The 13,370-nt window shown below is 39.8% G+C and overlaps 1 protein-coding gene across 5 annotated transcripts in view; it reads left to right on the top strand.

The window, feature by feature from the left end:
- CARMIL1 (capping protein regulator and myosin 1 linker 1) overlaps positions 1-13,370 on the top strand; it is a 185,611-nt gene that overhangs the window by 67,022 nt on the left and 105,219 nt on the right. For 4 of the 5 annotated variants that reach the window (XM_068671310.1, XM_068671306.1, XM_068671309.1 and 1 more), the window contains 2 exons: positions 8,462-8,512; positions 12,431-12,490. In XM_068671310.1, coding sequence (XP_068527411.1) covers positions 8,462-8,512; positions 12,431-12,490 — 111 coding nt within the window. Of the gene's footprint in view, positions 1-1,997; positions 2,181-8,461; positions 8,513-12,430; positions 12,491-13,370 lie in introns of those variants that run through there. The other variant, XM_068671308.1, reaches the window with a different exon arrangement.

Here is a 13,370-nt window from a genome sequence, read left to right as displayed (position 1 = left end):
CTTCGGTTCCCAGGGGTTCAAAATAAGGTACCAGAGCTGTGGGAAAGCTGTTTCGTGAGGGGATGGCAATGGGCAGTGAGAGGGACGGGACCCTGCTAGTTCTGCTTTCCTGTGGAAGGAGAGGGAATAGTTCCTTTTCTTCCCATTTCTGGAAGGCACGTTTGAGCTCTAAAATAAATGATCTCTTTAGCAGAGGGGAAATGTGACACCCTAGGAATAAACTAAGAGTAAAATGATTTTCTTATAAGATGTGAAACAGTTTAACAAAAATCCAGGTTTGGGGGTTGGGAGTATCGTGGTGGCTTTTAAGGCTTTTAAACGACCAAGCGTCTGGTTCCAGCACTAAGCACCATTCCTCCCTCGAGAGACTGAAAGTCTTAAGATGCCGATATAAAAAGAGATGAAGATTTGCAGCATACCTCAGATGATTAAGGATGGAGTGGCTGTCATAGTCATCTTAGTGCCAATGTGTACTTTGTATTATACAGATGGAAAAAGTGTTCTGTGGAGAAGCAAAAGCAGGAAAAGGAAATCAGAGTGCACCTGAGGACTGTACTGAAGCTGCTGAAGTGATGTAGAGGGGCAGATCTTCTGTACCCCCTCTGGAGATGCTCAGGAAGAGGGTGTTGTCTTGCACCCTCAGCACTGGCTGCCTTAGGAAAGAGCTGTCTTGGCTTGGAGGTTTTCATAGCTCTCCAACCATTGGTTTGGTTTTGTATTTCAGTTTGCCTGGGACATGGGGTTGGGGGGAGAGAGAGAATTTAATTCTACAGATTTATTAAACAGACATCTTTTACTGACCCTTAATTCTTGCTGCTATCCAAGACTAAGGTTGTTGAGACTGCGGTTTATGGCACTGTGTATTGAGGAAAATTGTTTTACCGTGCTTGTTTGTTTTACTTTGGGGAAGTGTGGCTTATGGTCTAAACAGAGCATAGTTTACAATCTAAAATACATTTTAATATTAAGTGGAGCTAAGTGCACTTCACTAATTGAATCTTATAATTGTTGATAACTAAAAGCCAAGTGCAAAGGGTTATGGAAGAGTTCCTTATAAAATGCTTGCATTGTGGATCAAATTTCAATTCTCCTGTCTCTGAAGTTTTTGGTTTGCTTTCTGATCTTTAACATTTTTCATAGGGGTTGTGTATAGCATGCTTACAAAGAGAGCAACCCTCTCTCCAAAGAACCCCGTTTGCAAGATATGTAATATGGCATTTCTGCAAGATGAAATTAAAGAAGATAAGAATAAAAGTACTGCAGAAGCAAAATCTATTTCCAGCTGCCTCTGCATAGAAACAGCATCCTATGCAGCCCACCAAACTGCTTCCAGTCTTATCTGCTGCCCATTAACCCAGAAAGAAGCTCATGGTGAGAAGAAGGGTGTACAGACATATGTTCAGTCTCTTCTATCTTCAGAGGCTTAAACCAAAAGCAGGTGCTCAAAAGTGCACAAGGAAACTTGCTGTCAATGCCAGGGATAGGTAGTGTTAGGGTTTTTCTGAAGAGAGCAGGGTCTTCTGAGTCACAAGTCACCTGAATGTTTTTGACCTACTATTTAAAATTAGTACTGGGGGTTTGGATGTTGTGAAAGGATAATATGTGGGAAATGCGTTCTGGTACACAGTGCTTTGTAAGGTGAACCTGAGCAGTGAATCTGTATTGTGTCTCTATATAGAGGTGAACAAAAGTGGAAAAATATCTGAACTAAACATGTATTCTCACTAATGTGCTAGTGAGCTATTTATGTGTAACAGACGCAGAAGGAAACCCCCTTTCGGATTATATGGCTCACTGGTAAGTTAAAAAGTAACGTGTGTTATTCCCCCCTTCTCTGTGCCAGCCATGGAGCAAAATGCTGCAGCTCTCCGTTTCCTGTTTTCGTGGCTCAGAGCAGGCTGTGTGTTGAGAGGAACAGCAGGGAAGTTTTGCAGTCTGTAGGGGTTGCCTTGGCTCCAGCGCTTGGTATTGGGCATCGCTCACAACGTGGTGAAAATTCGTGTCATGACTGCATGAGCAGCTCTGTGGTTAGTGAAAAAGGTAGGATACAATACCAAAGTCTCGAGTGCAAGTTGGGGCATCCAGTCTGCACCACTAGTGACCACATCCCAAGCTTCTTCACTGACCCTGGCTACCCTTGGGGTCCTCCTGTTGCTGCCGTTGCTGGAATCTGGCCAAAGGTACGAGCCTGTCTCAGCATCTTCTGGGATCTCACCTGTACCAGGGTAGCGAGGTCAGTTACACACTGCAGACAGGGTTATACGCAGTATATGAATGTGTATGTTTATTTGTTCGTCGTGTGTTGAAGCACCCTTTACAAATCATTCTCGAAGCTAGGATGCTGCCTAAAGGTGATAATAGTAGAGTTCTTAGCTCACAGAGCTGTAGGAGAAGGTACTGAAAAAAATGTTGTGGTCATCAGACCTTGTTTTAAGTTGCTGACAAACCTCCATGCCCCATTGTTTCCTCTCTCAGGCCAGAATTAGCAGCGGTTTATTTCAAGCTTCTCTTTCAAGCTTTGCTACTTATTTTGCCTTTTTGTTTATTTGTATTCAAGCCTCGTTTTGTCAGCTTTAAAATAAGGATGGGTTTTTTAACCTCCTCTTCTGAGGAGGGCTTGTTCATTGCTGTCTGTGAAGTAGAAACTCTTCTGGATATTGCAACAGCTCTCCAATAGCTAAGTAAGCATTTCTATTTAAATAGGTCTACTATAACTTAGCATGAAAGGTATATTTAAACGAAGCACTCCATTGTGCCATCTTGTGGTGTTCCCTGTCTTGTTCTGTAAATTAATTTGAAACACGCTTCACTTCTCCTGAAACACGGTGGATTTGTTACCAGCAATTCTGACATCTGATCCCACTATTTTTCTATAAAAACCCATCTCAACTAACATTTCTTCTCCATGCCATCCTTTGCTGTCCAGAAAACATGGACAGAAGGAAAACTGGTGGGCCATAACAGAACAGCTTTGAGTTTGTAATGCTGTGCTGCAGTAGTGAAGAGCAGTGAAGGTTTGTGCCCTGTACAGAGTGCCTGAGGTTTCCTTACCGAGGGGTATGCAGAACTACACCTGGGGTGTGTTTTGCATAGGTATATGGGCAGCTACACAGGCATCAATGGCGTAAACCTGTAAGTATGTTCAACACAGCTGAGGTGGACTGAGGGAGGGAGAAATTGTGGTGTTTGCAAGTGAATGCTAAGAGGTAAATGTCATGAACGCATGCTCCAGATTTTCCCCAGCTCAGGAAGACCTCTTTACTGCTGCTGGATAAATGAATATGTCATTGGAATGAGAGCAAATAAGGTATGCTGATGTCTTTATCCCAGATGACACTTTAAAAGTAGCCAAACCCAAACGATGGCAGCCAAATTTGGGCTTGGAGGACTGCGGGTGAAGGTGGTGCTGCCATCAGCCCTTGGGGCAGCCTTGAGCTGAGCTGCTCTGCTGGAGCCAGAGGAACAGAGGAGAACCCATCGTGGGCACAGGGAAACCATCCCTGAAGTAACGCATGTGTTCCTGCAGAGCCTGAACTAACCAGCCCTCCAAAAAGGCCTCCAGGATGTCAGCTAGCCTCTTCGTACAGGGAGACACTGTGCTTTTAGCAGAAATTGCCTTGGTCGAAACTCGCTCAAATCTCTCTCAAATCCCTCTGACACAGTGCTGGAAAGGGCCTTTTATCTGATCGAACTCCGGTCACTTCGGGATGGAGGCATTTACAAAGCCAGACATGCAGCACAGGAAATGAACAGGCCATCCTGGAGGGACCGAAAGAGACTGGATGGCCTAACACGTATTGATTCATCCATATATTAACAAAACAAAACGTATATTAGTGCTGCTGCTTTACTTCATGTTATTATGTATGCATTAGGTATTGAACCAGTGGTAGTAATGGAGAGCTTCTGATAGAAATCATAGAGCAGCTAGTAAGCATGGACTGGAAAAATAATCACAACTGGGATAATTATGATAATGAATAATGACAAAAACAGGGATGGTGTAGCTGCGAAGTATATAGAAAAGATTGACTGTCTTCTGGACTTCAAGGAATTCTCTAAATGGGATATTTCTAAATAAGAAAGCCTGTCACAAATGCTTCTTTCATGAAGTAAATTGTGATGGAAGAGACTGAAGCAGTTTGAGACTGACAAAATGGCAAATGTTGGGGGGAAAAGGAACTGAAGGCATCAGAGAGTGTATTTTAAATGGGAAAACTGCAACATTTCATCAGAAAATTAGAAAGGTTTTTTTTAGGTGTCTGTCAATCAGTTTTCAGCAAGAGAAAAGAAATTGGCTTTTATTTATGTATTTATTTATTTATTCATAAGCATTTCAGCAAAGGGCAGTTTCCAGCCATGGGGTGAATGGGGTGAGCATCACGAACCTTCCCGTGGCTAGCAAAGTGCTGGGGTTGTTTCATGTTATTTTATTTCATCACAAAGCTGTGTATATGATCATGGTGTACATCATCATTGAGTTTTCCAGAACTCTTTATTCCAAGGCATTTTGAGTAGGGTAGTGGTTTTTAAAAGATTTGTTTCATTTGCTTGGCAATTTGAAACCACTTTAAATATAGATGAGGTTGCTGGAGTTGCTGTGGTCTGTCTGGCAAAACAGATGCATTAGAGCAACTAATGACCTTCCCCAGACTGATGGACAGGTAGTCTGCTGTGTTAACCCAGTGCAGCCCTGGTAATTAAACTTACAGTGCCAAAATATGGCTAGAATTTGTCAATAAATCACAAGATGCATCTGTGTATTTGTTCTCTGGAGTCTCACTGAGAATCTGTGCTCAAGTTGTATTTACTGAAGCAAATTATTTTTTCTGGTAAATAAAAGATGACCTTGTAGGCCACGAATCTCTGCAGAAATAACTTGCAGGGTATGTTTTTGGTGAATGTTTCCAAATTAATTTTCAATTTTTAACTTATTTCACATACTTTTAAGAGGTGGAATGTCACAAAGTTGAGAATGATAAAAACATTAAGAAATTGTCAACTTTGGGGTATCTGCGTGTGAGTAGGAGTCGTTTAACGTTCAAATAATAATCCTGCTTTGTGCTTAAAAAAAGGCAGAGTGGGAAGACAGACTGAAGCAACTGCACACTAAATATACTTCTCCTTTATCATCCCTTTCACGCAGCAGCAGCCTGGGTGTGCTTGCTTGCTTCGATCCCTGTCACAGCAGTCACTTGCAAGTCTTTGGGCATACAGGTGTGTTAAAGCATGAGTCTTTACACCACATGTGTTTATATTTTGACAGGATCTTTTAACTTTATTCATGATTGAATACCACTTGTGACCAAATGATGTGGTTATGGAGGAATGGGGTTGCAGCTTGGTGAGCTGAACACGTGAATGTTTCTTTATCTGAAGGAAAAGGAGGTTAAACACCGTGCCTGGCCCATGCTTCTGGCACAATCTAAGCCAGGGCATGCTTTGTGCTGCTGATGGATAAGTGTTTTTCTGAGTGACTGGTTTTTGATGTGACTTTGACCGAGACGCTGTTTTTCTTGTAATTAAGGTGCCTCAAGTGCCAAATAAGCATAATGGTAGCAGAATCCTCTTAGTAAAATGCTTGAAAACTGCTGGAGAGTAGCTAGGGGCTACCTTTTGCTTTTTATTTTCTTTATGGGAAGAAATTAAAAACTCCAGGAAATCTAGAATCTAGCTATTCATAAAACTCAACACCGCTGGAAACCTTGGAAAGCCCTGGACAATTATGTAATTAAGCACACATTCATTATTCATGTTAGAGGAATGCACGGAGACCTGGGACTTCGCTCACAAAATAACTCCGTGCTTCAACGGGGAGGTGAACGGTGAGTGTGAAAACACCTCCGGTGCCTCTGTGTTTGGCATCAGCATCACATTTCACAGGGTGGGAAGAGGGGGTAATGCGTTCTTGTAAGAGTCCACAATATGTGTTGTGTTGCTCTTGCAAGCAGAGCCCTACTCACAGAGAAAAGGGCAAGCTGGGATCTATTTGTTTATGCACTGCAACTGGATCAAGGAGAAAGAGGGCACCAAAAACTGGTAATGTTTCTCAGCTTATCAGAAGAACCTCGAGTGGCTTTGGCATAGAGGCTGCTGTGTTTCCAAACATGAACAAATACGTTGATGTTAAAATGCAGATGTTGCATAAAATTGTGAAAAAAAGAGGGAAGAAAGAGAAAGCAGTGAACTAATGGTGATCCTGTCAAAGGTCAGTATGCATATTCATGGATTTTAGCAGCTGAAATTGTGATAAATGCCAGGCCTCCTCTTGGCCAGTTCTACCATTTTTGAAAGAAGCCTGGTCCTGCTGTTGTCAAAATGGGACGTTAATTTTGCAGTAATCGTTGACCTTGTCTTTGACTGACCTCGTGTAATATTCAAAGTCTTACATGTACTTGCTTCTGACAGTCCCAACTGTGGAAACTGTAGAAATCTCAGTGTTACTAGATGAAAGGGCTCAGGCTGCTTTTGTACTGTATTATTGCTCAAGAATCGTTTGTGGGATAAATAAAGGGGCATCATCCTACAACAGTTCTCTGTATGTAAATACATTTTCTTAAGGCAAATAGGTGCTTGGCTTTGGCAGGATCACTATGGGAGTCTCTGTGCATCCAACACATGGAGATGCACTGACTTATGCTCTGTTGGAACATCCTTTTCCAATATAACCATGTTACAGCCTTCTGGTTACCTGGTTTGCATTTACCTTTGCTACTTGGACTGATCACGTTTATTGTAATCATGTTAAAGGGAGCCTTTGTAAGCAGCACTATCCAATACAATGGTGTGACTGAGGGTTTAACCTTCCCAGAGATACCCAGGAGCATTGCATGCAAATACTGTGGGCAGCTGCCCTTAGGAAGAGCAGTGAAAGAGTGGAAGGAATCCTGGTTTTATTCCGTGAGACCCTTCCCTGTCCTTTGTATGCAGGATTGTAGAAGGAGTGCTTGCAATCATGCATCTTGAAAGTGAGCAGGACAGAATTTTTCTCTCCCCAAAGTGAGTGCAAGGGGACAAGGCTGATTTGTCTGGTAGGGTCAGGATGTTTCAGCACCCTGGGTTGCAGCAGAGGTGTGCCAGACAGCAAAATGGGACTTCAGGTGATGGATGGGTGTTAAAAGGAGGTAAGGCAATGTTTCTCTTCAACAGCAGCGTGGCCCTAACTCAGTGATAACTGGAGCACTGTCTCTGTTCACTTCAGCTCTGAGAGATTCTGCTAACATCAAACATTAGTATTTGGCGGTGTTCATGCCTTTAAGTTTTAGCAAGATATGATATGTTACTGTAAAAATAGGATTCTGGGTCCTAGATGTAAAATCCAGCAGGAGCCAATGTGAATGATACAAAGCACCCAGGCTTCCTTGCTTACCTCCAGGTTTCACCCTGCCTTTCACACCAGCACCATCGACCCGTCCCTGCTGCGCTGCTCCTGCCATGCTGCTGCCCTGCTGTCATCTGCTGGCACCATTTCCTGCTGTAATGCAGGTTGGCTGAGATATAGAGGTTCAAATCCAAACTTCAAAAAGTCTAAAGCATGTTAGGAGCTGGGTGCTGAGTGGGATATGTGTTTTGTTAACCTCCGTGTATGGAGAGAAATGATTATCTAGCATGACTGGACATAGCGGGTCCCAGCTCTGTGGAAATCTCTGCATGTGCCGCGGGGTTTTGATCTTCTACATATTTGAATCTAGATTTGAAAACTGGGATCTTTTATTTTTTTTGGCTGGAAAAATGTAGGCGACAATAACTAATTCCATAGGTGGGTAAATCAGAAGCCGTGCTGTGGTTTTGCAAAGTGATTCATTGCTCTTGCAAGGCTTTAGATCTGTGAGTGGAAATTGAAGTGGTACTTCTATATATCATTATATTTCGATTGGCAATAACTTTGAAAATATTTCAGTCTCATTGTGTTTTCTCCCCTGAGTCACTGTTCTCACTAATCTAATCACGTTTTTCCATTGTCCTTGCCAGAGAAGAAATGCAGTTGGTGTCACTGAGAAATCTTTGCATTGTTATTCTAGAAATGCACTCTCTGTATCCAAAGGAAAATATTTACATATAGTCTCTTATATTACTACCATCTTATTTATGTTGCATATTTTGGTCACATTTAAGTGCACCGTGGCTCCTGAGAGGACTTCTTACCCTTGCTTCTTTTTAAAGTGTCACTAAGATTGCTATTAGACGTCCTCGAGAGATCGATTAAATACATTTCTTCTAGTTTGATGCTACTATACTAACTAGTTGGTAGATGACCAGATTGCAGCAGTCTATTTGCTCAGCTGTACTGGATCAGAGCCCAGTTTTGCTTCCTTCAGTGTATGACAGCAAAGGGAATTGTCGCTAACTCCACTCGAGGCTTTTTCCCTCTGGTTTCAGGATTTTCCTAGAAGAGATTCTTTAATAATATTACTGATAAATGAAGTATTTCTTACAATTATTATTTTTTTTTTCCTAACAGATTTTGGCATCATGTCGGGCATTTCTTTTAACATCTCGGATTCCCACCAAGGTAAAGCTACCGTGTTTCTACAACTACTGTGTATTTTTAGATATAAATGTAAGTTGCATAAACTTAGCATATTGTAGTTACACTTGTGCATATGTTTAAGAATATCATAAGGAATGTTGTTAAGGTGTGTGGTGTTAAATCTGTTAGATGCTTCCATTTATGTCTGTCCTAAATGAGTTGTCAGTTTACACGAACTCTTTTAGAGAAAATTTAGCTTCTAGAAATGCAGGTGGGTGAAGTATTAGGCTGGAAACATCAACGTGATGAAATGAGATATGAATCTGATGACCTTTGTAGTGCTACAGTTTCAAACAAGCTGATTGGCATTATTCCCTGTAGAGTTTCTAATGTCAAATAGGCATATAGTTGATTTGGAGACAGAAATTACGTTTTACTAAATTCCCCTGTTTTCTGATGATTTCTGTGGAGATTGCAGTTCATTTTGAAACACATCTGTATAACTGTCCTTACCAAAGCCACTGAATTATTGTTATTCCCAGAAGAATTTGTAATGATTGTTGTTGCAGTGAAAGAAAATTTCCACGTGAATGAAAATGACTGATGTGAAAGATCATCTCTTGTCCAGATTGGAATTGGTGAATGTGAATTTGACACACATTCTATATTGTGTTTCACATGTGTATATAGCTGTGTTACACACGTGTGTGCCTAAGGATGTGTATACGTAGATATGCTTTATAGAAATAACTGGATCAATAAATTGAAAGATTGATGTAAGATTTTTAATTATGGTCACTGCTCTATGTGACCGCCCTTACCTATAATTTGAAGATTCTGACTGACAGATCAGATACCTCCAGCTTGAATTTCTGCTGAAGTTTATTTCCCATTGTTGGTCACCCTGTCCATGTGGCACGAATGTCTGTTGGGTTTTGGGTTGTAGTGGTTTACAGCCTGGTTTTCAGACAGAATTTGGTGACTGATTGCATGGGAACTGTCAGCTGATGAACAACTCAGGTGTCAGTGCAATGGCAGAATGAAAGACAGATGTTGGTGGCGACCTTCTTAAATAACCCATAGCAAAGCCGTTGTAATTCAGCACAAAGCCATTGAAGATATAGACTGGGTATGCTAAGAAATAGCTGTGCTTCCAGTTTAGCATCACAGGTGCCTCTCAAAATGCCGTTTTTATTTTTATTTTTTATTTTTTTTAGTGGAGTTAGTTAGTTGAAGAACTTCATTCTGTTTTCACAGAAATCTAGAATATGTACTAACAAATTTGTGACTTCAGTGATTACAAATGGAAGAAAGATGATCAGAAGAAACCGTTCATGATCCTATGTCAAAATTCAACAAGTATATCTTGATAATTACTAGGATGGTTGAAAATACTTCTCTTTTGTAGAAGGACTAACCAAACTCATTGAAGTTTCTGAATTCTGTTGTATTTTCAGAAGCTCAGCAGCTTCCTGAGCCTGAGAATTTCCTTACAACTAGCACACAGTCACTCCTAGCAAGACAGCTGAGAACATATAGCAAAGATGTTTTATTCCTCCAGGGCACTCTCACAAAGTTGAGTGCACTCAGAGATGGTGGTTTTGGAGTGACTCTTACTACTACATCTGATTGCAAGCTTCACCTTTCTTTAAACACCGCTGTCGAGCCCTCGCTATAATCTACTAAGCAAGGATGAAAGTTTAAAGGGATAAAGGTTGGCTAAGTGAAATATCCACTTAATGAATATCCTTAGAGCACGGATATTACTATGGTCAGCTTATAACTTTATGTTGTGGTCCAATCAGTTCATTTCCACTAATCTAGATAGGTTAAAAGAAAAGGAAGTGCAGTACTTAAAGCCTCCTAATTCTTGCTACAGTCTGTATAAAACATAGTTGCAATATTACTAAAAGTCGGATGTGTCATCCGGCCCACAGATAAGTTTCTGAAGTACTTGTGGGTATGTAATTGTTTGCAAACATGTTTCTAGTGCCAGCTTTCAGTACGTTATGATTGAAAAAAATTGAAAGCTTTGAAATCAGCTGTCTTGGTAACTACAGGGTCTCTAAATGAAACGCACTTTTAAAAGGAGTCTTTAGAACGTAATTTTAGGTAATAAATAAGATTATGAATTGTGAAATTCTGTAAAAATGATTTCATAGTTTCAGGTAGATGTGTTCTACGCTTTTTCTGCAAAGCAAGGACTGTAAATCCATGTGTTTAAGTAGAAAAATGAACTGAAGCTTTAGAGACGTGGCTATACTTTCTGGTATTTATTAATTCTAGTCGAGAGGACTTTTGCAGAATGCATTCTTGCATCTGGATCTGTGTAAACTTTTCTCAGGGGTAGAAATGTTTTTTTGGTTGCGTGTGTGTATATGTATGTTTGCACATTAGCAAAAGCGGAACCTTCAATCTGGTAAGTAAATAATTTGCAGATACGGAGGATTTCAATCACAGAGACTTTTTCCTAACATTTCAGTTAAATTTGGGGAAATAAATGTCAAATAGTCTCCTGTTTAATTTAATTTGCTTAATTTAATTAGCACCAGAGAAAAAGAACCTTTTACTTCTATATGTGTAGTCTAGTCTAACAAGCAAGAGCTGCTATGGATTGTATTTAATTATTTTCTGGTCTGAACGAAATGCATGGGGCTGTGTGCTGTCATCAAGAACAAATGCCAGTCCTAGCTGGGAAATCAAGAACCGGTGAGGCCTGAGAAGTGGATGTCTTACTCTTGCAAGAATGCAACACACTGGTGTGAGCAAGGGGAAGATGCTTTCATTGTTTCTGTCTCATGTGCCTCAGCTCTTCGATAATGAGCCTTTGTAGATACTTGCTTAATAACAAATCTTAGCTAGGTGTCAAGTTTGGAAACTGATTTGTGTTTGCCATCTTTGTGCAGGGGCATTCTTTAGACTTACACCTGGTTACTGAACACTTCAGGAGTGTTTCCAGATTTTTTTTTTTAAAAGATTGCCACCAATGTAGAGGTAGAATAACATGGTGTTTGCTGGTTAGCCTGCAAGCATGCAGGTTGTGAATCTAGGATAAGATAAAGTAGGAGAGACTTCATATATACAATTCTAACAGGTTGCACAATCACAATGATTTTGATGATAAATAAAAGGAAATGACCGTGTTAGTGACTTACCCTGTGGTTCTGATTCATTCCAAGAGATTTGTTTCATTCTTTATATATGAGCTGTCAAGACGTTTGTCCACGTGGTTGTGAATTCAGGCCTTGGCAAACCTCCTGAAGCCTTAGAATTGTCTTCAGAGCTGAGGGTTTTCCTGCCTCTGCATCTTCTAAAGGTCCATTTGGATTAAATAACTGCACTGTTCTTCACTGCCTAACCTGAATGTTGTCCAGATAACCCAGTCAGGAAAAGCTAATGTATTTTTTCCTTCTAGAAAACTTAAAATTTCTAGACACGCTAAGATAGTCTTGAGCATTTCTATTTTTATAATTATATATACGTATCTTTTAATATGTATATATAAATAGTGTAATATGTCCCTTCAGCTTCTACGCAGTAAAATTTTCACATCTGTGATCAGTGTAACTAATGAAAGAGTAAATGTGATGCTGTTAAGTATTCTACTCCATGATTATTCAATCACAAGTGTATAATCAGTAGGATATTGTATAAACAATGATGCTTTTTAAGGTAAAGTTTTGTCATCAAACTTGTTAAAAGTTTGTGCTTATAGCTTGCAGTAAAATGCTCAATGTGATATCCCTGTAACCTCTAATTGAACCTGCAACAAGCAAATGTGTAAAAAAAAAAAAAAAAAGTACAAATCTAAGTGCAAAATGCGATCAGATATTAACAAATATTTAATATCTATTACAGAAATCAACGTAAAAAGCCAGTAGCCTTGCTCAAGGATTTTTAACCTTTTTTTAAAATCAGACAGTGTTTGTACTAATGTGGCATTTTCTTTTTTGACTGCAGTTAGAACTAACTTTCAGCTACTTGGAAATCCAAGGAGTAACTTCCTGTAAACCCGGTCAGGTGAGTGTTTTCAGACTTAAGAAAAATCAGGCTGTGACACACTGATATGTGTTACCACCAGCAGTATTCTAGATAAAAAGGCACTTGTTTGCTTATTGCTAAATCTGTTCCAGCCAAGGAGATAGTGCTCTAACATGTAGGTGTCCCCATCTGGTGAGCACGTTGTACATTTGAATTCTTGGGTTCGTGCTGATTGTAAAGTTTGACAATAGAGATAAGGATTTAAAGAGCCAATTTTGGGAACCTGTTGCATGGGTGGGATAAGAAATACTGTTTTTTTTTCATAGCTCAGTTGGAGCAAAACAAGTTTTAATTTGTTTCGTAAGTGCATATTTTTTCTCAGAGATAATAAAACAGTGGTGGCTGGTATTACAGTCATCACTTGGATGATTATAAGTTTGCAAGTTTGAAAGACTTTTTTGGTGTATACCATTATGGTGAAACCAAGTGCTACTGCATACATTGCAGACAGACTTCTATCGTCACCTACTCTGTAAAGCACTCTGTACATAACACAAAATATGTTTGGCAGCAGGTAATGTGCTCCCAAAAAAGTGAATGTCAGAGAAGGTAACAGGAAGAAAAACATTTTTGATACATTGTTCATTCATAAGATGAAGATGTTGATAAGATTTGAAGTCCAATTTTATCAAAGTCTTCATGTGGTTCATGTGTATTTGGCTTTTAATTTTCTATTATTATTTTTTTTTTTCAGAAATAGGATAATCTGGCACTTTATTTGAACTCTGAAAAGTTCTCTTTGTATTTAACACATCGTATTTTTAACATGGCTTTTGAAGAGTTCTGTAAAGGGGAAAAAAACAAGTCTACATGTTTACTTTTTTGATAGGGAGACATTTAGTCAACTCTGTGCTTGGTT

The sequence above is a fragment of the Anas acuta genome, chromosome 2, assembly GCF_963932015.1.
Source record: "Anas acuta chromosome 2, bAnaAcu1.1, whole genome shotgun sequence".
NCBI lineage: Eukaryota > Metazoa > Chordata > Aves > Anseriformes > Anatidae > Anas > Anas acuta.
The sequence above is the reverse complement of the archived record's forward strand: the minus strand, read 5'-3'. Positions and strand labels throughout refer to the sequence as shown.